This window comes from Seriola aureovittata, chromosome 3, assembly GCF_021018895.1.
Source record: "Seriola aureovittata isolate HTS-2021-v1 ecotype China chromosome 3, ASM2101889v1, whole genome shotgun sequence".
Taxonomy (NCBI): Eukaryota; Metazoa; Chordata; class Actinopteri; order Carangiformes; family Carangidae; genus Seriola; species Seriola aureovittata.
In genome coordinates this window covers 15,980,136-16,005,579 of record NC_079366.1, presented here as the reverse complement: position 1 = coordinate 16,005,579, position 25,444 = coordinate 15,980,136, and the positions used below count along the sequence as shown (strand labels likewise).

Sequence of the window (25,444 nt, the reverse complement as noted above, 5' to 3'; positions counted from 1 at the left end):
TGGTTAATGAGAAAATAATCAGGAGATTAATCTACAATACAAATAATATTATTCATAGCTTTATATAAACTAGTTGAAATGTAGCTCCACTGCAAGCAAAATGCAGTTTGCACATGAATGCGCCAGGAATAATAACCTTAATGATGTAATGTACGACAGGCACGGGGGGCCATTTTTCTGTGTTGAATACTTTTACTTTTAATACTTTGAGTACATTTTGCCGATTGCACTGCAAGACTTTTACTTGTAGAGTGTTTTTAATACTTCTTCCACCACAGGGAAGGATTTTCTGGCTATGCTATGCTACTGAGAAACATCATCAGTAATGGGTCAGACTTACACAGTCTGCTTTTGTGGGAACAACAGATATCTTAATGATGATAAAATAGCTTGCCATATGTTAATATCTTTTAACAATGACTCCTTCATCAGACTATATAATATTCACCAAATACTTTTTTAAATTGCAGATTGCTAACCCCAAATAAAAGAGAGAGAGAGAGAGAAGAGAGAGAGGGAAAATATCTTGTGTCCTCAGTGGTATGGCTATGTCAATGATTTAAGGCATAAGCTACAACAGGAGACGGGGAAATAGCAGTGTGAAAAAGGAAGAAGGCCACGGGTAACACAAATATGACCCTGTGGAAGACAAAGAAAGGCAGTGGATTTGGAATTGTTTTATTTCTTCTCCATTTGAAATTCACACTTTTACATTTGCACACACATAGCATACCTTCAGGGATCAGTAATTAAATGATCACAAAAGTGGATTGCACCGTTAACAAATACCAAGCTGCTTGAAACCTGTATTTGCAATAAAGATACATTCAGCAGAATATTAATGCAAAAGACTTTTCATGGCGAATAACTCCAAATCAATGCCATAGTAGTGTAACAGAAGCAGCAATAATTTACTCCACACCTCCTACTCAACACAAGTTACATACAATAAATCTGCCACAGTTTTCTAACTGACACACATAGATACACACCTTACTTGACAAACATACAATCATTGTTCCATTCAGTTATGCATCCAGGGGCACAGGACACATGGACAGACACACTAAATTGAATGCATAGAAGCATATCTGTGTCAGAACAACACAGTCACCTCTGTTGGAGTAGAAGGATGTGGGCCTGATGTAGGTCCAGTCAAAGTTCCTCAAGTTCAGCGACCTTTGACAGTGCCGATCACTTAGAGCAACCAGGGCACGCACGATAGTGTATTTGGCTGAGCAGCTGACGGCTGTCACTGTCCGCACCTTGTCAAAGTGCAGCAGGAAACAGGGGTCATCCTGGAACCAGAGGACACATGGACACAGAATGAGATAAGCATTACCTGCACAAAAAATAAATATTTTGTGAACACCTTTTTAAAATCTGTAAAATAACACCATAAACACCAAATTAAAATTAACATCACTTGAGTGGAGAACTGGCGTCAGATATACAGTATGAAAGCGAGTGGGCTCCCGGGAGGTGAAAGTTTGAATGGCTTATTTTTATTTGAATAAGAAATAATGTTGATAAAAACATAAATTCAGTTTTCCAGCACAACAGATGTTGTTATAAGCAACTACAACTTTTTCACATTTGAAGACTGGAATGCTGAGGAATTTCTTGATCCTCAACTGTGAAAACACACCGTCCCTTAACTGACGAAATGTGGTTGAAAGCTTCAGTTAAAACTTTATGGACCTTGAGTTTTTTTTAATCACACCAAGATTTCTGCAGGAACAGGATAACAGATGATTGAAGTAGTTGTTCATAATAAAGTTGGTATAGCTTCAGTGTTAGGCACAGATATTTGTGTTGTAACTCTTCTTATGCATTTTACTTACTTTGTTTTTATTTAGGATCCCAATGAGAGACAGGTGAAATTCCTTTTGGGTCCACACAAGACACCATAAGTATCATATATGTAGTATAGCATGAAACATAAAATAATTAAATGTGTAACTATGTGAAATTATATCTTGAAACAAATTACATTGTTTCAAAGCTTTTGTAATTATACAGAGAGATTGGGAACAAATTTTATTGGAGAGTAGAAAATATTATATTTCAATGGCAGTATTTTATGTGGCATTCATACCAACCTTTCCTTATGGCAATACTATGTAATCGAAAATTGTAATTCAATATGGTGACTCACCACATCAGGGTCCCGTCCATCAACAAGAGTCAGGTCTTGCAGGGACCAGGTCTCCGTCCTCCTGTAGCAGTCCTGTATGCTGGAGCGTTTGGTGTGGGACCTCTTGGATCCAGACTTAAGAGATGGCTCCGATATCTGACATCGCACTATACATAACTGCACCACTTTGGTTTTTGCAACTGCAGAAAAATGAAAAAAAAAAAACACCTTTCTTTTTTTTTCCAAGTAAACAGGTGCACAAGAAAATTCAGTTTTAAGTTTTACCTTGAAGAGGTAAAAGACTTTACATAGTTAGTGTTTAATACAACAGTACAAGGCCATATTCAGCTTCTATAGAACCAAAATATTCTGCATTATATTTGCAGAATTAAAAATCCATTATAAAGATTATTAAATGTTGTCCTCATTAAAAAATTTTATGCAAGGATTTATGGCAAGAATACAAGATCTGACGTTGTGTTGAAAGGTTGAACATATCTAAAAATCCTATTTACCTGAGACACAAAGAAAATGTCTTCCATGCGACGGCTCTTCAATCTCAATAAACTCCACCAGTCTCTGTTTTGCAGGTCGGAACAAAACCCTCTGCATCTCCTCCCTCAGAAGAGACGACATCACTGGAGAGAGGAAGAGGAAAATCAAAGCTGGATGGTGGTGAGCTGCAAAAGAGTGGCAAGAGAAGAGATAATCGAAGAGAGAGAGTTGAGGAAAAAGATAATGAAGATCGTGACACCGGACAACAGTGAAACCTGGCAGTGGTAAGGAAGGGAGGTGGTGATGTGGTTCCTCCGGTCAGAAAAACCTGTGGTTGTGGGTGAAACGGGCTATTACAAACACACACACACACACACACACACACACACACACACACACACACACCCATACTCCACTCAGCAGCAGTCAGGTTAGATGAGCCATGTTAATCTTTCATTAAAGAATGACTTCATACCAACTGGCCAGTCTTTTCATCATGTTACCCTTTTATTACTTCAATTAAGATCCATTATGATGATCCTGATATTGACCCAGGTTTCCTGCAAATATGGATTTCACTCTTGTGTTTGTATTTACTTGACTGAAGTGTATCTAACACAAAGCACAGATACACACTTTACCTGTAGTTGTATAGGATTACACAGTATGTCCCCTCACAACACACACAGACACACTCTTTCTTTCTTTCTTTCTTTCTTTCTTTCTTTCTTTCTTTCTTTCTTTCTGTGGTCTCTCTGTCTCTCCTCCACTCACTCACATATAGACGATGATATATAATGTGGCACATTGCCCAATGTTTGCCTGTGATTAAACGGTTGTTGTGTGGGAAAAGAATGTCCCACAGCACTCTGCATGGTTTCCATTACCCTGTAGTAATTCAATCTCTGAGAACAGGTACAAGTGGGGTGAAGCACTTAAATGGGGGGATTTTACCAGCACATAAAGGATGCTTCACTTCTTTAGTGATCATGGCTACACAAGACAAGTTGCTAGAGGTACTGAGAAGCAGAGAGAGCAAAATGTCACACTTATGAGCATGTCCAAGTTCACGAGAGGTCGGTCAAAAAAAGGTGGGAGGAATTTTCCATAAGCAGAACCACCCCAGAATGAAGCATACCACAAGAGTTGATTTGATTTGTTAGTAGGAAAGAGTGTGGCTCCATTGGATTTGTCACATTTGTGAAAAACAAAGATGGGTCGTTCCACAGCTAAGTGCTTCATTGTTGTTGTTGCTGATGGTTTTTGTGGGTGTTCACCCTGAAAGGCTTTTTGCCTCTGAGATGGAAAGATGAGCGGATGGGCAGGAAGTAGGGAGGAAATATACAAGTGTTGAATCTCATGAATAACACATAAGGTTTATTGTACTTACTTATCATAAACTTTAACCCCAGTAGGCCTATATCTGTAATGTGCATTGAAAGGATTATTATATGGAGGAATAATTGGAAAAATCCCAGAATTTGCACAAGAGAGTAGCTTTTGTAATGTGTGATAGAATGCACAACGATAAAAGCTGCAATAGTTTATTATTCAAATTCAGTGGAAATGCTGCATTGATTTGTCTATATCTGTATTTTTAAGAACTTATAGTTGTGAGGATTTATGTGAGCATTCCCATCATCCCTGACATTGCACAAGAAACATCAAGGTGATTAACATCAATAGGAAATGCAGTGATAGCAATTGTAACACTGTAAGAGGACATTCTGAGAGATATTTGAAAAGAGAAGTATGCATGATTAGAGAGGATAAAGGTGCAAGCAAGGATGAGGAGTAGATAACTCTGCAGGGCTGGATGAAGTAAAAGAAGCTGGAACAGAAGGAAAGGAAAAAAGAGATGCTGACGAAGAGATTAAAGGGAGACGCATCAGAGAGAAAAGACTATCAAGAAGTATAAGTCGCATTTTCAAAGAATATTATTGAGAAAAAAGCAGGAGAAGAGGGGAGACACAAAGGATATAGAAAACAAAGAGGGGCAAATATAGCAAAGGAGGACAAATGTGCAGACTTGAGGAGACAACAGAGGACCTGAAGAAAAGAGAGAAAGAAAGCAGAGAAGGTGAAAAAAAGATGAGACTGTGAAGAGGAATTAAGGACTATAGGCCTTAATACGGATTATGCAGGAAGATGTGATGGAGGAAGCAAAGATGAGAAAAGAGGGAGTAGATATGAAAAAGGGGGAGAATCTTCAAGAAGCAGATAATGACTAATCCAAACAAAGCGTAAGAGAAAATGATGACAGAGAGGAAAGGGAAAGCGAGGGGGGCAAATTGAGTTCACAGAGAGGAAGAAGATTGAAGAAAGTAAAAGGAGGCATGGAGAAATTCTGAGAAGGTGCAGTCAGCGGTATAATGAGTCCAAGCAGGAGCAAAGAATTAATGAGGCTGGCACTATTATATATTAAATAAACAAGATGAGAGCTAATGAAAACAGTTGTTTGATGCACAACAAGCCCAAGGCTGGAATTACAAGCATGCCAGTGTGAAAATAGGAACGTGGATGGAAAGGAAAGTTGTGGTTTTGGTTAACATATACAATATATTATGGATTTTATATGCATATTTCGTGGTCTATAATTCATGGCAACCTCTTTCTAACTTGCTTCAACTGTGCTTCATCATTTCTATGTGTCACTTATGTGATCACCTTGCCTGTTATATTCCTCCTGACAATGCTGCAGCAATGCTTAAGTATTATCCACCCAGCTACCTGCCTGTCATGGGTGCATCTGGTTCCCAATGAAGGGGGGTTGTAAGGCGGCAGAGGATGATAAAGAAAAGTCTTTTAGTGTTTGCTGACATCCGTGTAAACAAACACAGCGGTGTACGCAAATCTGGTTTGACTCGCACACACATTTTGCTGGAGAAAATAAACTACTTTTGCAAATGCTGCCTTTCCTTGGACGGAGCCGATGCTAGCCTTGTAGAATTTGAACTGCTCCAGTTTTTATTATAACTATTATACTTTTATTATAATTGTTTTGTTTTGAATTCTAAAATGATTATGTAAGAATAAACAACTGTAGTAATTATCTATGTACAGCATCTTTTTAATCTTGAATGATTTAAATGTATTTAGTTATGTTATCAAAGGTATGTCATTAGAAATGACAAGGGCGTTCGGGACAAACGAAATTAACATCTAATTAAAGAGGATATCTAATGTCAAATTGTACCATAATATAAACTTATGGGAACCTCTACACAGTAAAGGTGTAACGTCACGGCTCATAGAGCTTGCGATTGGATGTCGATAAAAGGGGAAACCCCTTTGCCATCAGACAGGGCCATCCCTACCCTGCTCTGCACCCTCCTGGCGATCATCCAATGTCACATTCACGATCCATTCACTGCAACCTAACCTAATCCTTTTTCCTGAAAATAATGTAGTGAATATTTAAAGTGCACATTAACATTATTGTGAAAATATTCATATAGATATATAAATGTAGCTTTTTATCGTTTTACATTTAAGTATGCAAATGCTTTATCAAAATACGGATTAGCGGGATATCTGTGGCTACTATCCCGGTCATTCTCGCTTTAAGTGCATTCATTTGCATGTCAGGAGGCAGAATCGCTACCTTGTACTTTTATTCTCTACAGTATCAAAAAGTAGGTGGCACCGATAGTGGACTGGACTAGCTGGAAAAGCCACAAAAACACGCGGAGTCATTTCCCCTCTGTAGATCCTCTCCGTTTTGCTGCTACTGTACTTGCAAAATAGTGCGCCCTACTGTCTCTATTGCGCATGACTGTACGTCGTAATATGAAGTAGGCCTCCTGTTTTTCTCCCCAACCCGGAGTCCTCCTGGCCCCCACCACCTCGATGCAACGTTCAAGTAAGCAAAACACGCAGGCTGCTGTCGATTATTCGCGAAGGTAAGGATTTTTAATGCAAATATCCAAAGCCGATTGTGATATAGCACGGCCGCCGTGTTCGGTAAACGGTGTGTGTGTGTGTTTTTAGCGTGCGGAAGCGGTCGGACTGCAGAGGAGGCTTCGGGACTGTTTCCGCACGCTTGAGGGAGAGCAAGGCCCAGTGACCCACATTCAGAGCAGCCAGTGTCTATGTGTACGAGTGGGCGAGCGTGTGCGCGTAGCCCTGTTAGTGTGTGTGTGTGTATGTGTGTGTGTGTGTCTCTCTCTCTCTCTCTGTGTGTATATCTCTCTCTGTGTGTGTGTACATACATCTGCCGCGAAAATGTTTCCACCATCGCTGGGTTTAGACGCTTCTCCGCCACCGACATTTATGCTTTTGACGGAATTTGCGAGGATCTTGTCCCGCTCGGATGTTTAGGCTCGGTCTTCTCGCGGCGTTTGAGGACCAACGGTAATATTTCACAGATTATTTTATCTTCAATGTCAGTTGTTGCGTGACAGCTTGAGGCTCGGCGCCAGCTTGCCTGGATAGGGGCTGATATTCCTCCTGCTTATTTTACAAACGTGAAGCGCTTTACCTGTCATAACTGTGTCATTCAGTGTTTGTGAGGGTAGCGTGAGAAAACGGGACCAGTAAGAGCATTAAATCTCTAGTTAAATGGGCAGTTTTCGGTAGCAAGCTTAGTTAGCCTGCTAGCTAGCTATATGGGTTGCTCTCTTCTCGGTTGTATAACGAACACCTGTGGCACTAAAAGGTGTATTAAAATGTTACTCTGCATATGTGATAGCTTGTGTTGGTGGGCTGCATAACATGGTCTCCACTGGGTCATAATGCTAATATCAATGTTAATTCATTGGCACTGGTGTGCTGTGGCTAGAATCGCCCAATGAAGAAGCTCAGTGTAATGAGGCTTCACTTATTGGCCATCAGGAATACATGACTGTAGGTCAGGCCAGTGCCTCCCCAACAAGAGACCCAGGACCACCACAGGGTCCTCAAAATGGCTCAGTTAAATACCTAAATCTCACTATTATCTCACACTAAAATCGGTACATTAAGAGTCTAGCAGGATGGTGATGTTATCCCAAGGTTTTACTGTACCCACTGTGACCTTCCTGCCTACAGTCATATCTTACAGCAAAATCCTGTTAAATGGGGTTCAGTGGGACACAGTGTGATCCAAGTTGTGGTCTGTTTCCCATCTGGTGTCTGGGACTGCTTGACAAATTTGGGAACAGTACTTTCAGACTATTCAACAAGACACCACAAATTTGCTGGAGTCCTGAAATGTGCCACTTTGCCTGTTCAATTAATGGGTTAGCTGATTTAATCACAGCTATTTCTATAATCAATTCATCTTTTTTGTTATTATTTATTTATTTTTTGGCAAAATTGCCAACTCTGGTTCAGAGAGCTTCACAAATGTGAGAATTAGAAGTTTTGGTTATATATGGTTATGGTTATATGGTTTGGGTGGCAAGTCGGACAAAACAAGCTATCTGACGACATAGCCTTAGGCATTTTTCACTATTTTGAAATGATTAAAATAATCGTCACATGAATTGATGAATGAAAATGATATTAGTTGCAGCCCCACTGAAATTATTATTCAATTGATCTGCCTCATTGTTCGAGCAAAAATGTCAACAATCTCTAATTACACCTTCTCAACAGTGAGGGTTTGCTACTTTTCTTTATCTTATGTGATAGTAAACATGAATTTCTAAGTTTTAGAGTGTTGGTGGTACCTTCCACAACACCTTTTCATTGAGAAAATTGTTGGCTGATGAATAGAGCTAAAACAGTTAGCCAATCAATCCAGCAACTATTTCGATGATTGATTAATTGTTTCAGTAATTTTTTTCCCACCAAACAAGCCAAACATGTATTGGATCCAGTTTCCTGAGTGTGAAGACTTTCTGCTTTTGTTTTTTAGATCATTGTAAATTGATTATATTTGGGGTGTGGACTATTGATCAGACCCCATCTTGACTTCATCTTGACCTTCAGCAATTTTAGGGCAATTTTTCACTATTTTGTCAAATTTTATAGACCAAACAATTGATAGGTCAATCTAAAAATCTACTTGACAGATTAACTGATAATTAAAAATAATAATTAGTTTCATCCTTAATCTTATTGTAGTATGAATATCTTTTAGATATGGACTGTTTTGGAACAAAATAAAGAATTTGAAGATGGCACCACAAGCTCTGGGGGCTCTGGACATTTTCTAACAATGTATTGACCAAACCAAATTATCAAACATTTTCTTAGTTGGTTGCCGCCCTCATTTCCTGTTTTTAACTTGCTGCAACTAACACATTTACCTGTTGGCCTCTAGAATTTGCATGCATGGTAAACAGTGAGCAGGCTGTGTGGTATGTTTGTTACTCAGCCAGGGTTTTTTTGTGTTGCAGGTGAGGTGTGGCTTACACGTGACGTGATTTGTCAGTGCCTGGAAGGATAGGATCTAAAACTATTACTTTGCCTTCAAGGAGACATTCCAGAAAGTAAGTTTAATCATCTCTTTTCTTTTAATAAATGGGTCACTGTCCTCCAAAAGAAGTACTCTTACTAATACTATTAATGTAAGCATAGTAACTGCTTTTATTCAGGATTTCCTCGCTGCACTGATGTAAAGTTATTCACACTTATAACCTTTTAAACAGTCTTGATTCATACAATCTGTTTCATTGGTTATTGATTATTTATTTATTAGTAAGTTGTACTCGTAACAAAACAGCTACTGTACATTTTTGCAGCAAGGTTCTATTTTAAATATGCTAAATTACACACACTGTAACATTAGTTAAAAACAGTGATAAAAAGATTGATAAATCGGTAAACATGATCTACTACACTGGCTGGTAGCTCATTGGTTTGTTATAATTTAATTCGATATGTAAGTGAGCTATAATATTCTACATGTGAAACAGAAGCAACAATGGGCAAGGTGAAAGGTATCTCAGAAAAAATCAAATAAAAAAAAAAATTTAACCTATAAAAATCATTATTTGTTACCGGCAGTTGCAGCTGCACCGTGGCAGTAAAGATGGAAAATGTCTAAAACCTGTTCTCAAATCAATCCAATGACTCCACATGACCTCACATGACCCCATTTTTCTCCTCTGATTTCTCCCGCAGGTTTGGTCAACCACCATGTCTTTCCTGTGGTCTGGTGCCCTCTCGTGACCCCAATGACCTCGACACCAGTTTTGACCGTAGAGTCAGCTTTGACCCCAAACCCTTTCTACGACCCCTGAGAAGAGACGTTAACTGACCGCGCACATAAGCTGCAGTGGGGTGAGAAATTACAACATACACACTTACACACATTTACATATCACACACTAACACACAGAGCTGTTTTGTGATAAACTTAATTTATGAAAGAGTTTAAAATTTGGTCATGCAGATAATTCCTTTTAACTGAGTAAGTTTAATTACATTATATTTAGATGTATGCTTCCTAACACATGTTGCAGCATATGTTATAAATGTTCTACTCCACATTAATTTGGTCTTCATCAGACATCTGTGGATTCATTTTGCCGTTAAGATGACACTAGTCATTTGTGTATTGAAGTATAAAAGTAGCCATTACATTAAGCCAATTATCTGAAGCCTTTGAAAATGCTAATGATTGTGATTAGTGTTTGAGAGCAACTCATTGGGTGAAAAAAACTTACTTGAAATACCAAATGTGTCTATGTGCGTATTTATTTTATTGCATGCATCAAGAAGGAGTTTGAATCAACTTTACCTGACTCTGTAGGCTTGGTCTATTCTCATCATATTCACCTCAGTTAACCTGTTTGTCAAGATGACTGTTTGTAAAATGAAAGCAACTAATTGGGGGTGAATCTTTGTGATTTTGTGATTTTATTTTATTTTATTTCCTGATGTCATGCTTTTTGTGCTTTTACTGCAGTGTACTGGGTGACAAACCATTCAATTATGTCTCTCCAGGTGGTCTTCCAAATGCCTACCTCACGCCTAAAGAGCAATTCAATCCAGCTACAGCCCTGATCAGCAGCCACCATGACATCAAGCATAGGGTATGAAGGGTACACACACACACACACACACACACACACACACACGCACACGCACGCACACGCACATGCGCACACACACACACACACACACACACACAATACACTCAGTGGCCACTTTAATAGGTACACCTATTCAAGCGAAGACATATCTGCCATAAAATCTACCTTTACAAAGTTTATATTGTTAAGTTCTTGTATAGTTAAAGGTGGTTTTGCACTTGACTTTTTCAAAGTTTTTTCTCCTCCCTATTTACATACATTAGGGGGCAGAATATTAAGAACAACTTTGAATATAATGCAGTCCATTTTAAACACAACCAATAACTAAGACATCAGCACTAAAACATATATTTGACTTAATACACCCATGACATTATCAACAAAGACTGAACACAGTCGGCATCATAAAAGTAGACTTTATAGCGGAACAGTTTTATTGGATTGTATTAGATTATACAGGTGCACCCAATAAAGTGGCCATTGAGAATTTTATGTCAGTTTATCATAGAAGAAATACATGTAGACTATACATGTACAAAATATGTTCAGATATATAAGTTTGCAAAAACATAATGGTGCTTTATTAATCAGTTATTGCAAATGGAATTATTATCATTATTATTATTAAATTGCATGCTACAATAAAAAAAATCTTGAGAACACTGATTTCTTGCCATTTTGGGCATTAAAGTAGTATTTTAAAGGTATTAAAATTACAGTTTGAAAAAATGTTCATCAGTACAAATGAAAGTGTTGTAGTGTATTGACCTACATTAATTGAAACGTAGGCAAGAACACGCCTTGTTGCACAAATGCACACGCAACCTTCTTGGCAAGCAAAACACATTCCTTCTCTCTCTCTTTCTCTTTCTGTCTCACTCTATTTTTTTTTGTGTGTGTGTGTGTGTGTGTGTGTGTGTGTGTGTGTGTGTGTGTGTGTGTGTGTGTGTGTGTGTGTGTGTGTGTGTGTGTGTGTGTGTGTGTGTGTGTGTGTGTGTGTGTGTGTGTGTGTGTGTGTGTGTGTGTGTGTGTGTGTGTGTGTGTGTGTGACCGACCCAAAAATAAACCTGCGCCTGTCATGCAGGAATCCTCTCATTAGCCAACATCTGTCATTAACTATTATTAACAATGCATATCTGCTTTCAAGCTGCCAACAAACGTGCACACACAGGAAAACAATAAAGGAAAAGTAAATACTTTTTTCTCCTCTTTTAGGGATGATTGTAGCATCTTTGATGGGTTGATGGAAGAAGATGAAAAGGACAAAGCAAAACGGTAAGCTAGATATATAGATGATTAGTATAGTGTGTGTTTAATATGAGTAAACCAATCCTTCTCATAAAACATTACATGCTATTTAAGGGCTTGTATCGTGCCCTACACTTGTAGATGAGTATGATTATAAACTTTTTTAGCTACTGTAGAGAATATACCATGTCAAAAGACTTTATTGAATGCCATACATCTAGTTTACACCTGGTTACATCTGCTCATTTTCAGGGTTGTTGTCATTTCTGTAAGTCAATAAGTAAAGCAAAAAAAAATCTATGACTGAATCACATTTAGAATGTAATTTATCACTGTGTTTTGGATCCTAGCGTGTCCCGTAACAAGTCCGAGAAGAAACGGAGAGACCAGTTCAATGTCCTCATCAAGGAACTCGGCACGATGTTGCCTGGCAACACCAGGAAGATGGACAAATCCACCATCCTGCAGAAAAGCATTGACTTCCTGTGTAAACACAAAGGTCAGGGCTTTGTACCATCCTCACCTTGCTTCTTGTGTTTATGTTGAGCACCTTGCAGGACGGACACTTCTTGTTCTATATTTAGCTTTATTCTCTCTTGTGAACACGGCTGTCAGTGCTTGTTTACTCTCATCACTAGAGCCTGTTGGAAACACTTTTTATTATGCTTTTTTTATGAGACATGGTCACTGTGTATATTATTATTAAATTAGTTTTAACCTTCCGGCTGTGTATTGTTGACATAATGTGTTATGATTATGGTATTTTTGATTTTTTTACCATCCTGGCCCGTGTTATTTCCGGCTTTTTGTAGGGAGTCTTTTATGTCCTTTCCCCTTTGACTTTTTCCTTTTCTTCCTCTCTCCTTCATCAGAGATCGCCGCTCAGTCGGAGTCGAGTGAGATCAGGCAGGACTGGAAGCCTCCATTTCTTAGCAATGAAGAGTTCACCCAGCTCATGCTGGAGGTCAGAAACCTCACATTTTCTACTGTAATCCTGCCTGCTAGGAGACATTGAAATACAATTTTAAATCTGTTCTGATTTAAACAAAGTCAAACTCTTGACAGCCTCCATCTTGTACTTATTCTACTGCTGTAGCTCAACATATCACCCTGTTCTTCTTGTCCTACATTATCAGGCTCTGGACGGGTTCTTTATAGCAATAATGACGGATGGCAACATCCTCTACGTCTCTGAGAGTGTCACCTCACTACTAGAACACCTACCGGTGAGTAACACTGGTTCTTTCTTTAGCCTGGTATGTATTAGTCATCAGCTGTATTGTAGACATGCTTAAAAGGGATTTTATTTTTTGTTCTTCAGATTTAAAATGTCAGAATGACCTGTGTGTTCTGAATGGGGTCTGGCCTTTCTCCTGATTTGTGCGTATGTGTGTTCTCATGCATGTATGTTTGTCTTCCTCAGGCGGACTTGGTGGACCAGAACCTGTTAAACTTCCTGCCAGTTGGGGAACACTCCGATGTGTACAAGGCTCTGTCCACGCACCCTACCGACCCTGAGAACCTTAGCTCTGATTACCTGAAGAGTCAGTAACACCATTTTACACCATAGTGTCTGGTTATTTCAACATTATCCAATAATTGAATTGATTGTATATAAAATTTGAAATGGGAATGTTTGATCAAGCATTTCCTTCTGTATCTGTTTTTTTATTCACATAACTAATTATTGAGTGTTAATATTCAAAGAAAATGAGACAGAAACAAAACAAAATAAACTGAAAACCCACATTTATCCTACTAACTGTAATAAATCATCGTATATATCTCTGTCAAAAAATGAAAAGACTTAAAAATAGGGTTTTCATAGCTCAGTAGCTAATTTTGTTAGTTAAGCATAAATCCTGCATGGTTCATCTTTTGTCTATTAGGAGGCAATTCGTTGGATATAAAATAATCATAGCCCAGAGCCATCTTCTCAGATTGGAACAACCTAACACAGTTAATTCTTAGTGTAGCAACATGCATCAACACAAAAGTCTGAAAATAATGTCTTAATTTTTGAATGATGCTTGAACAAGATAGTCTCTGTTTTGTCTTGATTTCAAGAACCATGATTTTACTAGATGTGACCACATTTTTATTTTTCAGTAACTTGCATAATTTTTTTTCTCCAGCTAAGAATCACATGGAGTTCTGCTGCCATATGCTACGAGGGGCCATTGACCCCAAAGAACCCCCCGTCTATGAATATGTGAAGTTCATCGGCAACTTCAAGTCACTCAACAACGGTGAGCCATGTAGATATCGATGTTTTGTTAATTTTAGACATTGAAACAATATTACATGTGAGATATTTTAGATCAGCTAAAAGACTTATGAGTCAGGTGACAATCGCTTGATAGTTAAAATATTTATATCTTTGCTGTTTTGCCTAACAAGCACGCATGTTCATGGGAAAGTCCACAAGTAGGAAGTGTCACAAAACTCTGTTCAAGCCCATTTAAAGTAGAAGTTAATAAAAGAAGATTATCATTTGGTCAATGCACATATTTTCCAAGTGTGAGTGTCAAACACTCGCCTTGAGTGTGGTCATTGTATGCCACAGAGAACCACACTGTATATTTCTTGACTCCGTTCTCTGTTGTGTAGTTCCCAACGTGACGAGGAATGGTCTGGCAGGGGTGTTACAGCGGTCGCTACAACCTGCATTTGACGACCAGGTGTGCTTCGTAGCCACAGTCCGACTGGCCAAACCTCAGTTTATTAAGGTACACTGCTGACACACACACACACACACACACACACACACACACATTCAAGCAAAATCACACAGTCATTAATTAACCATTTTATCTTACATACTTTTACCTTTTTTATTAGGAAATGTGTACAGTGGAGGAGCCCAATGAAGAATTCACCTCCAGGCACAGTTTAGAATGGAAGTTCCTCTTTTTAGACCACAGGTAAACACACAAACACACATATGCCATTATGCTGTATCATAAATGCATGTCAGACAGTAGAATGGTTGGATTAGAGAAGCTATGTATGGTCATTTCAACTTCCTGAAATGGACGATCTGAAATTCACACCCAGACTGTGCCAATGATTGGTAATCTGTGCAGAGGTGAGGAGGGAGCCAGGGTTTGAACTTCTGTGGCTCTTGTTTTTCATTCTTCACACATCTAGTGCAACACTGTGAATGTCTTTCAGAAGGAACTGTCCAAAAATTTGTCATATCCATATTCAAATGATGTCACATCTGGCCAGTGTGGCCATTCTGAAAGACTATAAGCACTTTTGACTTATATGGGGACAGGCAACTTGTATATATAAACCGGACCTGTAATAGCATAATCCAAACATGTGTCTTCTTTCAGAGCTCCACCAATCATAGGCTACCTGCCTTTTGAGGTCCTGGGAACATCGGGGTACGACTATTACCATGTGGACGACCTGGAGACACTAGCCAGGTGTCACGAACACTGTGAGGGCTCTATTTAATTCAATTTTTTCTAGAGAATTCTTTGTAAAAGCCTTTCTCTGCTTGTTGTATTGTAACATCTTTGCTCTTGTCTGCCTCCATCTCTCCTGTTCAGTGATGCAGTACGGTAAAGGGAAGTCTTGCTACTACCGTTTCCTGACTAAAGGTCAACAGTGGATCTGGCTGCAGACGCATTACTACATCACCTATCACCAGTGGAACTCTAGGCCTGAGTTTATTGTCTGCACACACACAGTAGTCAGGTACTGGGGCTGAATGCTGTCTCATCTTCCCTTGTTCTCTGTATCTTTTACTAATGGGATGTTTATCAGATATTTCTAGACCATTGTGCAGATTCTGATAAAAGCCAAAATCTTCTAAATTGTCTTCACATCTCTCATGCACACCACTTTCTTGCCCTGTAATTGGCTGTCCCTAAACCCCTCCCTCCCTTTTTTGCCCAAAATGCAGCTATGCAGAGGTGAGGGCAGAACAGCGTAGAGAACTGGGTATTGAAGAGTCTAACCCAGAGGTGGCTGTGGATAAGGTGAGAAATTACTAATAGAAATCTATACTCATATGTTTTCATTAATACATGCACTGTATTATTAAAGTAATACCAATACAGTAGGTTATGTATGCAAGACAAAGTGTTCAAAAATATATTTTTTATTTTGTTGAATATGTGTATGAGCTTGGATTAATTGATTGACTGAAATTTTGTACCTTTTTACTAACAATATAAATATCACAATATGTGTATATCATTTTACACATGTAAAATGATAAGTTCAGCTTCTTCATGGCCCATTATATTTTTAGATACGTCAAAATAAAGGCCAAAAACTTTTTAATGTAATCTGTTTCAAACAACAGGAAGTTAAAGGCCTATTTCTTACTTATTTTTTCATCCTATGAACTTTTCTTATGTGTTACATTGTCTACAAATCTTTGTTGTTCTGTGATGTTATGTCAATGAGTGAGACTCTCCCATTGGTCAGTGATTGCATCAATATGAAAAGAACAATTGAATCAAACTTTGTGTGGAATTCACAAACAGATACGACACTAGGAGAGCGGTTGTTGATCTCACATTAATACACATGCGGTGTGTTTGTTGTATGTTGTTGTGGGTTCTATCAGATTTAATGGATTTTTTTTCTAGAATGAACCTTTACCCACTTACCCATTAGCCCTGTCATTGTCACCTGTATGCAGTCTGACTTTTATTTTTGCGCATTTTTCCTCTGCTTGTCTGTGTTTAGAGTCAGGACTCTGGCTCAGAGTCACAGCTGAACACATCCAGCCTCAAGGAGGCTCTGGAGCGATTTGACCACAGCCGAACACCCTCAACCTCCTCACGGAGTTCCCGGAAGTCCTCATCACATGTCTCTGACAACACTTGCACTTGTAAGGGGACACACACACACACACCCTTCCATATACTCTAAAGTAAATTGAGTTTAATGGGATGACGAAGCCCTGCATTAAGATGATATGTTATCATCAGCATGGTCTGAATAGGACTCTTGCTCATCAATGATTCTTTCTCTGCAGCAACAGCATCCAAGCTACACATGGACACGGCCACGCCTCCTCGGCAGTCACTAGCCTCCACCATGGAGATGACATCACAGCGCCGCTCATCCATCAGCAGCCAGGTGAGACTTTGTTGGCCACAAAAAGTTACATATAGCAAACCATAATGCTCTGTTTGTACAGAAGCTGATTTTTTTATATATCACATACAGACATGGAATTTAATTCACTTAATGCTGTCTTATAATGCACTGGAGTTAAGGAAATTCATACATTGCATATGTCTCAATACTGTTGATTATCTTTGTATTTGCAGTCTATGAGCTCTCAGACCACAGGCCAGAGTGTGACTCCAGGCATGATCACACAACAACAACAACAACAACAACAACAACAACAACAACAACAACAACAACAGCAACAACAACAACAACAACAGCAACAACAGCAGCAGCAGCAACAACCACAGCTACAGACAAACGTACAGGTGAGAATCATGATACTACATTCGGGTACTTCCATCACAAAATGATGTGCTATTGAGTAGAGCTGAAACGTTGATCACTTTGTTAATTACTTGGTTGGTATTCATTGTATTCTGTGATAATAAACTGTATACTTTTTAGGTTTTGAACTAGTGGTTGGACAAAAAAGACATTTTAAGATGTCTTATTTTTCACTATTCCCTGCCATTTTATCGAACAAATAATAAATGATAAATGATGGAGAAAATAATCGTCAGACCAACCAATGATGAAAATCATCATTAGCTACAGCCCTGATATAAAGTTTGTTATGCTCACTTGCAAGTGTTTAATGAACACTGGAATGTAATACTGCTGTATTAGTAAGTAAGTGACCTATTATTTTTCTCTACACCCACAGCCGGTGATGGAGTTCTCGGCACAGGTGAATGCCATGCAACACCTAAAGGAGCAGCTGGAGCAGAGGACCAGAATGATCCAGGCCAACATCCAGAGGCAGCAGGAGGAACTCAGACACATCCAAGAGCAGCTGCAGAGAGTCCAGGGACAGGGCATACAGGTAAGATGCAGATAGGTGTCAAGGCAGCAGCATTTTACAATGTAAAATTTAGCATTTAATTTAGGTCAAGTTTGCTTATTGTATATTTATAAAGCTATAGTATAGCATAGTTCGAATGTTTTTTTTTTAGTTTAAATGTGCTCCGAAACATTTGTTCCTAACTTGTTCATAACACACATAACACAATCTTAAAGTGGAGAGGTGCTGTCAGAGGCCTTTGTAACACAGACTCATTAACAGCAGAGACATTCTCCTCGCATGAACCATGCATGAACACGTTTCTGGTTCTGCTACTCCTTTGGCACTGAGGCTTCAGGCTAGTATTAGCTGCTGGAAGACGTCACTATAACTGACTGAAACACTAGCAAGCTCCCGATTCCTGCATTAGCTGAGACAGCAAACATGACAAGGATATAGGTGAAGGTTTGGTGGAGTATAACGGAGTAGGGAGGAGCAGAGTGGTTTTGCTTTCTCATACTAGCGCTACATTGATTTCCAGAACTTGTGTATTGTAGCTTTAAATTTAGTCTATTGTTTACTGTCTTAAATGTGACAGTTATAATGTTGTGCACTAATGTCTCACCATTTGAAATCTTCTCCTCCTTATTCCCAGTTTCATTTAGTTAGCGTTGGATGGAGGAAATAATAATATATAATAATAATAATTTAAGACATAAAGCAGTATATATATATATATATATATATATGTAACTGCACTTTTACAGCAAAAGAAAATGAATTATATAGAGCCGCCTTGGTTTACTGAACAGGTTCATTTTACTGACAGCGTAATTGCATACTCGCCTTTTGAAACGTTTTTTTTTTTTTGAACACAATCATGAGCTCAGCAGCAGCATTTTCGTTTTTCCCCAAGATGTTTTCCAAATTTGAAAAATCCCTTACTTGAACAAAACTGGCACGCAACCCCTCCTTTTTTAAAAAGATCAGTCAGTGTATTGTGCTTTGTCTTTTCCCGTGGTGTTGTACCTGGCTTTGCCTGACCTAGATCAGGCCTAGAAGCAATGCATTATGTATTATTTTTGTTCTTTTCAATGGAAAATGCAATAACAGATTCACTGCTTGCATGTGTAGCCTGTAAAGACAGTTTCTCTCAGTAAATTGTTATGTTATGACAATGAACACATAATGAGATTTGGTACAAAAATGTACAAAAATAACTTCAGGCAGTGTGCACTCAGACCACTGTGGGTTGACTCTGTGTTTTGATTGTGACAGATGTTGCTTCAGCAGCAGGGTGGAGCGATGAACGTACAGCTCCCTCAGGTGGGGTCAGTCCAGCAAACGAGTACTCTGACCAGTCAGGTCCAGCAAACGACCATTAACCCCGTCCATTCAGGAACTCAGCAGCTCACGATCCAGCAGCAGGCACCCCCCCCTCAGCAGGCCCTACAGCCGCAGACCAACGCCCTCACACAGGTGGGACACAGACACACACACACACACACAGACACACACACACACACAGACACAGACACAGCACTTATGGAGATGCTCCATTCCTTTGTGCAAATTCAGATCAGACCAAAATGTCCTGATTCCATTTTGCATGTTGTGTGATTATGATTTAAATTAGCCATATCTCAAACTTGAGAAAGGAAAGATCCAGAATGTATACTATGTCCAAGGTCATCTGAGATGATTCATGTTGTGTGAACTTTTGACACTGTTGGTCACATTTATGAGGAGAGTTTCTCAAACTACAGAAACAAAGTACTGTTCTGTGGAGGGGTAATGTTTACATCTCATTCAGATGACAGGAAGTGCCACAGGGAATGCTGTTTGTGTGTTTAATCATGTGAGTCACAGAATGCTCACAGGGCCAGTAAAGTTGTGTAAAGCATATTTACCCTCTGTACTCTGTATTATTACAAAGGCAGGCATACAGTAAGCCAAATGGTTTCTCACCTTACTATATCAGGTTTTTTCTAAGTCTTGAAGTTGCTTCAGTACAACTTTTCCCAGCCCATCATCACCTTTTACATAGACATGTTGCTACTATACATAAAAATGTGTTGAGTTCATACTTCAATTAATTTTCATTCTCTGTATCCTCATGGTTTTATGATCTCTTTAATGTATTTTAAGCTTTGTTCAAATTGTGCGTGTACCAATATGAAATGCGGGAGCTAAGGAAACGTGCAATAATTTCCAAAAGATAAGTTTTGAATCAATCTACTGTCTAATTCATGTCATGTCCCTTCCTCCATCTCCACTTTGCTCCTCTCCAGCCCCAGCGTCAATCCCAGCAACCTGCCCAGGCTCAGCCCCAGACCCAGGGCTCTGTATCTACTCCACTGTACAACACCATGATGATTTCCCAGCCAGGGCAGCCCAATGTGCTGCAGATCAGCACCAGCCTGCCACAGAACAACACACCGCAAGGCACAACCGTGGCCACCTTCACACAGGACCGACAAATCCGGTAAGAAGACAAAAACCGAAACTGATACTTGTCGACATACAGTATGATTCATGGATCCTGTAATGCATCTTTTTCTCTTTTTCACCCTCTCCAGTTTCCCAGCAGGGCAGCAGCTGGTGACCAAGCTGGTGACAGCTCCAATGGCATGTGGCGCAGTCATGGTTCCCACCTCCATGTTCATGGGACAGGTGGTCACCGCATACAACCCCTTTGGTGGGCAACAGGTAAGGACAAAGCCATATGACTCATACAGAAACTAAAGAAACGGATCTGGCAGAGGTCAGGAACGATTATGACTCTGAACATCTCTGAGGCACATTAGCATCCAGCTGCTCAGTGCTGACAGATTGTGGTTGAAGTGGGTGGCCATGTGAGAGAGTGTTAAATAATGTACATTTAAACGCTTAGTGAGAAAAATTGGCTTCCTTGATCAGCACATTTCTTTTGGATAAATGAAATCTTGGAAAGAAAAGGTTACCTATCTTGGTAAAAGTTACTGTGAATCCAAAACATAGACTAGTGTTTTGGTCTGAAAGCATTTTCAAGAGAATAAGTCAAGATAAAGTTTTTCCTCTTTGAATTACTTAACCTTCGTCAAATCTTTGAAACCTAATAATTAGTCAAAGGACTAACGGGACCAAAGACTTGTAAATTATTTGTGAATAAAGTCTTTGAGTCTTTGAGAATCCAATGACAGGTAACATAATAAAGAGTAGTAAAAAGCAGTAAATGGCCTTCAATATTGTAAACAAAACTTGAGTTCTCTGTCCTCTCTGTCACCCTGTTGTTCTGTGTTAACTTCTGTGTCACTTCAGCAGGGAGGGCAGACCCAGACCTTGACTCTGCAACCAGCCCAACCACCTCAAGCGCAGCCAGATGGCCAAAACCAGACAGCTGTAGTGGCTCAGAGCGGCCAGCAGGGGCAGCAACAACAACAGCAATTTCTACAGGTATCAGTAGAGGGTAGCAAATGTCATTGATTTAAATAAGCATCTTTAAACCTCCTAGGACCTGGCGTCCATATATGTGGACCTCACATTTTGGGTTCTCTAGACCACAATACTAACTTTTTCTCAACAAGGGCCTGGTGACCACATATGAGGATATTATACTGCCACTCAGTAATCGAAATTTAAAACTAATGTCCTCATATGTGGACATAATTTTTCTCAGGTCCCAATCAGCCTATATAGCAAAGAATAGAGCTCGGGTCTTAGGAGGTTAAGACAAGGTATCATTTATTTTATTTTAGGGAGAATGTTGTCTTAATGCTGCAGTGAATGATTATAAAATAACTTCTGTTTACAGAATTTTTACAATATTCTGAGTTGTATGAAAAGAGAGAGGGATTTATTGAATCAAGTATTAACTGTTTCATATTTTAATAGTCTTGCACTGTTCTTCTGTCAGGGCACTCGTCTTCTTCATAGTAACCAGTCTACTCAGCTGATTCTGCAGGCAGCTTTCCCACTCCAACAACAGGGCACATTTACCCAGGCAACACACCAACAGCAAACACAGCAACAACAACAACAACAACAGCAGCAGCAGCAGCAGCAGCAACAGCAGCAGCAGCAGCAGCAAAGGCAACAGCAGCAGCAACAACAACAGCAGCAGCAATCTCACCACCAGAGGCACCAGCAGCAGCTGAAACCACAGCCCCAGAAACAACAGAAAGCCCCAACATCGCACAGGACTGACAGTGTCAGCAGCCAACCACAGTAAAGTATTTGAGGAAAACATGTTATGCTAGAAAACTTGGGGGAACTGAAACTCTTAAGGAATTGTGGCATACATTTGTTTTGGTCGTGTGGCTGCCACAAACTTCCTTTCCCCCAAAATGTCCTCCTTTCCTCCAGCTGAAAGAAATTAATCATAGGAAAGAGGAAAGAGTCCACAAGGAACTCACTGAGGATTGTCACCATGGCAACAGGATGGATTAAAATCCCCTTTTCCCTCACCAGAGGCGGAGTTGTGAGGGATCTCCAGTCTCCGTGGAAAGCCCACAAAAATCCAGAGAACACCTTATCGCCACGGTAACGACTGACTCTTTTTGAAGGTGTGTCAAAGTGGACTGACCTTGTACAGATTTACTGTATGATAAAAAAACAAACTTGTAAATATCCAGTATAGCCTAACAGGAAACAGAAATGTAGTATTTTATATGATTGCATGGAAAAAATAACTGTGTAAGCTTTTATTAGCCGCTTTTGAAAAATGAATTTTTACTTTGTTCAAGTGTTTTCTGGTCAAAGATGGAGCGGTGACGTGCTCTCTAAGACCCCCCTCTCCCTCCTCCACTTGTCTCTTTTAGAAAAAAAGTCCAGAATGAGTCTTTAAAGTTCTGTCAGTTTGTTTAAAAAATGGTTGGGCTTGGGTTTTTTTTTTTGTGGAAGTTGTGTTTTTAAACACTGTGTCTCTGAGACAATAACGCTCTTTTTAACTTTGTAATCACAAATTATGTTTGGCAAGAAACTAGATTACAGTTGAACTGAATTATTTGCAGGATGATCACTGTACGTATAACGGGTTTAGTGATTCCAAGTGCCAATAACATAGTCAATTTTTTTTTTTGAGCAAACTATTCAAAGGCGTATATATTTTTCAACAAAATATTACCCCTAATAAAGTTCATGCGTGTGTATATAGTAGGGATTATTTTTTAACAGTCAGAGAGCCCTATACGTAACAAACAGTATATCCTCAACCTCCTGAAACTTTAGCACTTGATGTGGTTGTGTACAGTAAATCACTGTCGAGACCTAGTTGTTTGTAATCTGTGGTGTGATTCTGTGAGTTAATGTGTGTTTTTGGGGATACAATCTGTGTGTGCGCATGAGTGGGCATGAGAGTCTCTGTGATTGTGTATGTTTGTCGCCCCTTGTGTCTTACAATAATTGACTTAGTAAGGGTTTGAAGTTGCTGGATGGTACTTGTATTCTCAGGAATGTGGAAAGTTTTGCTTCTGCCTCAGTCTGGAACCAGACCATGAAGGATTACACAGTGATGCTGCAAAGACCAGAGGGAGAATAGTCATAAAGGGTGTGGTGACTGAATCAAATCTGACCCAGATTTCTAAGAGCCTTCCTCGTTTCCTTATCAAAGGAAAAAACAGAGGTTGACTACTCCATAGGAATAAAGATGTAGATGGAGAAGGGTGTTGTTGAGATAAAGTAGTGCAGAAATATATAGAATCCCCTCTCAGCTTTCACTCAGATAGAAATCTACTGACTTCATTGTAACATCAAATCTGTCTCATGGTCTTCTGTATCATCAGTGTTTCATCCTTGTTTCTCTTCCTAGGCCTCAGAAACCCTCATGCAGTTCAGTTCACTTGTCTCTCAGTTCTAAAACAGCAGTTTAAAAACAGGGCTGGGCCTAGGTCCATTTTAAATTTAGATGGAAATGGGCTCAGCCCCTGTACTACGGTTGTAAGCCATATCGAACAGAAAAGCCTTGGATTGGAGGAATTGTAATGGTTGGCAAAGGAGCATTTTGAATGTGTTGTTTTGTCTCTGAGTGTAGTAAAGAGTCTGTGTTTGTGTGTGTGTGTGTGTGTGAGAGAGTGTGTGTGTGTGTGAGAGAGAGAGCGAGAGAGAGCGAGAATATAGAGTCTCCTCTTCTTGATCCTACTTGTATCACTCGGGGGTCAGTATTGGTTTCCCCTGGCGATAGCCAATCAGTTCTTGCGTTGCAGTATAAAGAAATAATTGTAATATTCAAGAAACTTCCACTCTGGTTAGGCTTAGTATTCTGCAAGCCCAAGTGTGGGACAGCTCAACTTGAATACATGTTTGTGTGAGAGAAAGAGTTTGTATGCATGTTAACTGTCACTGTAACCCATTATATTTTCATATGGAAAAGTGTGACTGGAAAAGGATGGATGTGAGGCTATGCAGAGCATTGGTCACCTGTCAGGCTAATGGGCATTGTTATTGTTTTACAATGAAAGACTGCTCAACAAACATTTATCACAATATCTACACATCAGACCAGTCTCAAATAGTAGCCCTCAGAAATATGCTTTTAATTTAGTTTAAATAGCCATTTATGCGACTTAGCAGGGACAAATTCTTGTCTTGAGTCAGAAAAAATAAATAGTTTAAGAGATTTTACAGCAAGGGTCTTACTATTCGAACCAGGTCTTCCACCCATCACATAGCAAATAGATCCTCTATAGACTAGTTTGTGTTTAAAGCATCACTCTAAAGGGTAATGTTGAAATGTTAATAGTTTGTGTCACTGATACCCAGCCCAAAGAATGTAAAGGTGTTTTAAAGAGACTAATGGATGTTGTAACTGTTGATTAAGGAGAACCTTTGACAGGGTTTGTGATGAAGGAAAACGAAGGGTGTGAGAGAGAATCGTGTGTTTCACCGCAAGAATCCACATTTAGAATCTGAAATACAATCTTATTTACAGGCTTTGCATTGTACAAGAACCTCTGAATGTTTCGCCATTACAAACTTTCTGTTTCTGTTTTTGCAACAATAATGTTCTGACAACATCTGGTTTGGGGAAAAAAAAAGAGTTTGAGGTGTAGGATATTTGAAATGGGACGCCACTGACAAGACGGCACGGCTCCCCTCCACACAGATCACCTTTCCACTACACAATTTGGTTGAAATGAGTCCTAGTTCTAGTATAATACTGTACACATACACAAAGCTAAGAACACCAGTATTCAGTGTAAAATGGTGCTATGCTTACCTGTACTGTATGTATGTATATCCCTTCTTCTGCTCTTGAACTGTGCTCCTTTATCTACCCCAAAGTCAAATGTAATAATAATCAATATTTTGAAGCAAAAATGTTTGCTATTATTATAACCCCCCCTCTCCCCTCTTGGTCAATTTAAAATAAAAACAGTTGCAAATATTATACGTGACATATGTCTGCTGTAATTCTGTTGTTTTGGTCTTATAGCCATGCTAGAGATGTGGCTCAAGGGTGGCAACTTCAGTCCACCACTTCGATCCAGACTGAAATATTTCAGCCACTGTTGGATGGATTGCATTGATATTTTGTTTGAGTTTGTTTTTGTTTGGTTTGAATGAACAGGCTCAACTACTGGATGGATTTCCATTATATTTTGTGCAGATATTCATGTCCAGAATAAGTGTAATAAC

At 39.3% G+C, this 25,444-nt stretch overlaps 2 protein-coding genes across 5 annotated transcripts; one reads left to right on the top strand and one right to left on the bottom strand.

Annotated features, from left to right (window-relative positions):
• Window positions 1–657: 657 nt before the first annotated feature.
• Window positions 658–6,964, bottom strand: exoc1l (exocyst complex component 1 like). 2 transcript variants are annotated; one of them, XM_056371196.1, is made up of 4 exons: window positions 6,844–6,964; window positions 2,653–2,775; window positions 2,159–2,337; window positions 658–1,298 (listed from the first exon to the last, which is right to left on the bottom strand). In XM_056371196.1, the coding sequence occupies exons 2-4, from the start codon at window positions 2,771–2,773 to the stop codon at window positions 1,029–1,031; spliced, it is 570 nt and encodes a 189-aa protein (XP_056227171.1). In that variant the 5' UTR covers window positions 2,774–2,775; window positions 6,844–6,964; the 3' UTR covers window positions 658–1,028. The 2 variants fall into 2 exon arrangements, with proteins under 2 accessions (XP_056227171.1, XP_056227173.1); XM_056371198.1 differs by lacking the exon at window positions 6,844–6,964 and adding an exon at window positions 6,237–6,365.
• On the top strand, window positions 6,423–25,203 carry LOC130165978 (circadian locomoter output cycles protein kaput-like). 3 transcript variants are annotated; one of them, XM_056371195.1, is made up of 24 exons: window positions 6,423–6,534; window positions 8,956–9,048; window positions 9,683–9,841; window positions 10,508–10,596; window positions 11,812–11,871; window positions 12,195–12,343; window positions 12,717–12,808; window positions 12,981–13,070; window positions 13,268–13,388; window positions 13,980–14,093; window positions 14,455–14,573; window positions 14,686–14,768; window positions 15,186–15,292; window positions 15,405–15,552; window positions 15,761–15,836; window positions 16,555–16,699; window positions 16,847–16,950; window positions 17,145–17,315; window positions 17,714–17,872; window positions 19,109–19,309; window positions 20,122–20,315; window positions 20,410–20,539; window positions 21,134–21,265; window positions 21,726–25,203. In XM_056371195.1, the coding sequence occupies exons 4-24, from the start codon at window positions 10,580–10,582 to the stop codon at window positions 22,038–22,040; spliced, it is 2,727 nt and encodes a 908-aa protein (XP_056227170.1). In that variant the 5' UTR covers window positions 6,423–6,534; window positions 8,956–9,048; window positions 9,683–9,841; window positions 10,508–10,579; the 3' UTR covers window positions 22,041–25,203. The 3 variants fall into 3 exon arrangements, with proteins under 3 accessions (XP_056227170.1, XP_056227168.1, XP_056227169.1); XM_056371193.1 differs by having other exon boundaries at window positions 21,131–21,265; XM_056371194.1 differs by lacking the exon at window positions 6,423–6,534 and adding an exon at window positions 6,847–6,985 and having other exon boundaries at window positions 21,131–21,265.
• The last annotated feature ends 241 nt before the right edge of the window (window positions 25,204–25,444 follow it).

Excerpts from the sequence above, each read along its gene's own strand:
- exoc1l (XM_056371196.1), bottom strand. The coding sequence starts at position 2,773 with ATGTCGTCTCTTCTGAGGGAGGAGATGCAGAGGGTTTTGTTCCGACCT. Across the intron at positions 2,338-2,652 it reads ACATTTTCTTTGTGTCTCAG|TTGCAAAAACCAAAGTGGTG; the intron begins GTAAATAGGATT and ends ATTTTTCTGCAG. Across the intron at positions 1,299-2,158 it reads ATGGACGGGACCCTGATGTG|GATGACCCCTGTTTCCTGCT; the intron begins GTGAGTCACCAT and ends CTCTGGTTCCAG.
- LOC130165978 (XM_056371193.1), top strand. Across the intron at positions 14,769-15,185 it reads TTCCTCTTTTTAGACCACAG|AGCTCCACCAATCATAGGCT; the intron begins GTAAACACACAA and ends GTCTTCTTTCAG. Across the intron at positions 20,540-21,130 it reads ACCCCTTTGGTGGGCAACAG|CAGGGAGGGCAGACCCAGAC; the intron begins GTAAGGACAAAG and ends GTGTCACTTCAG.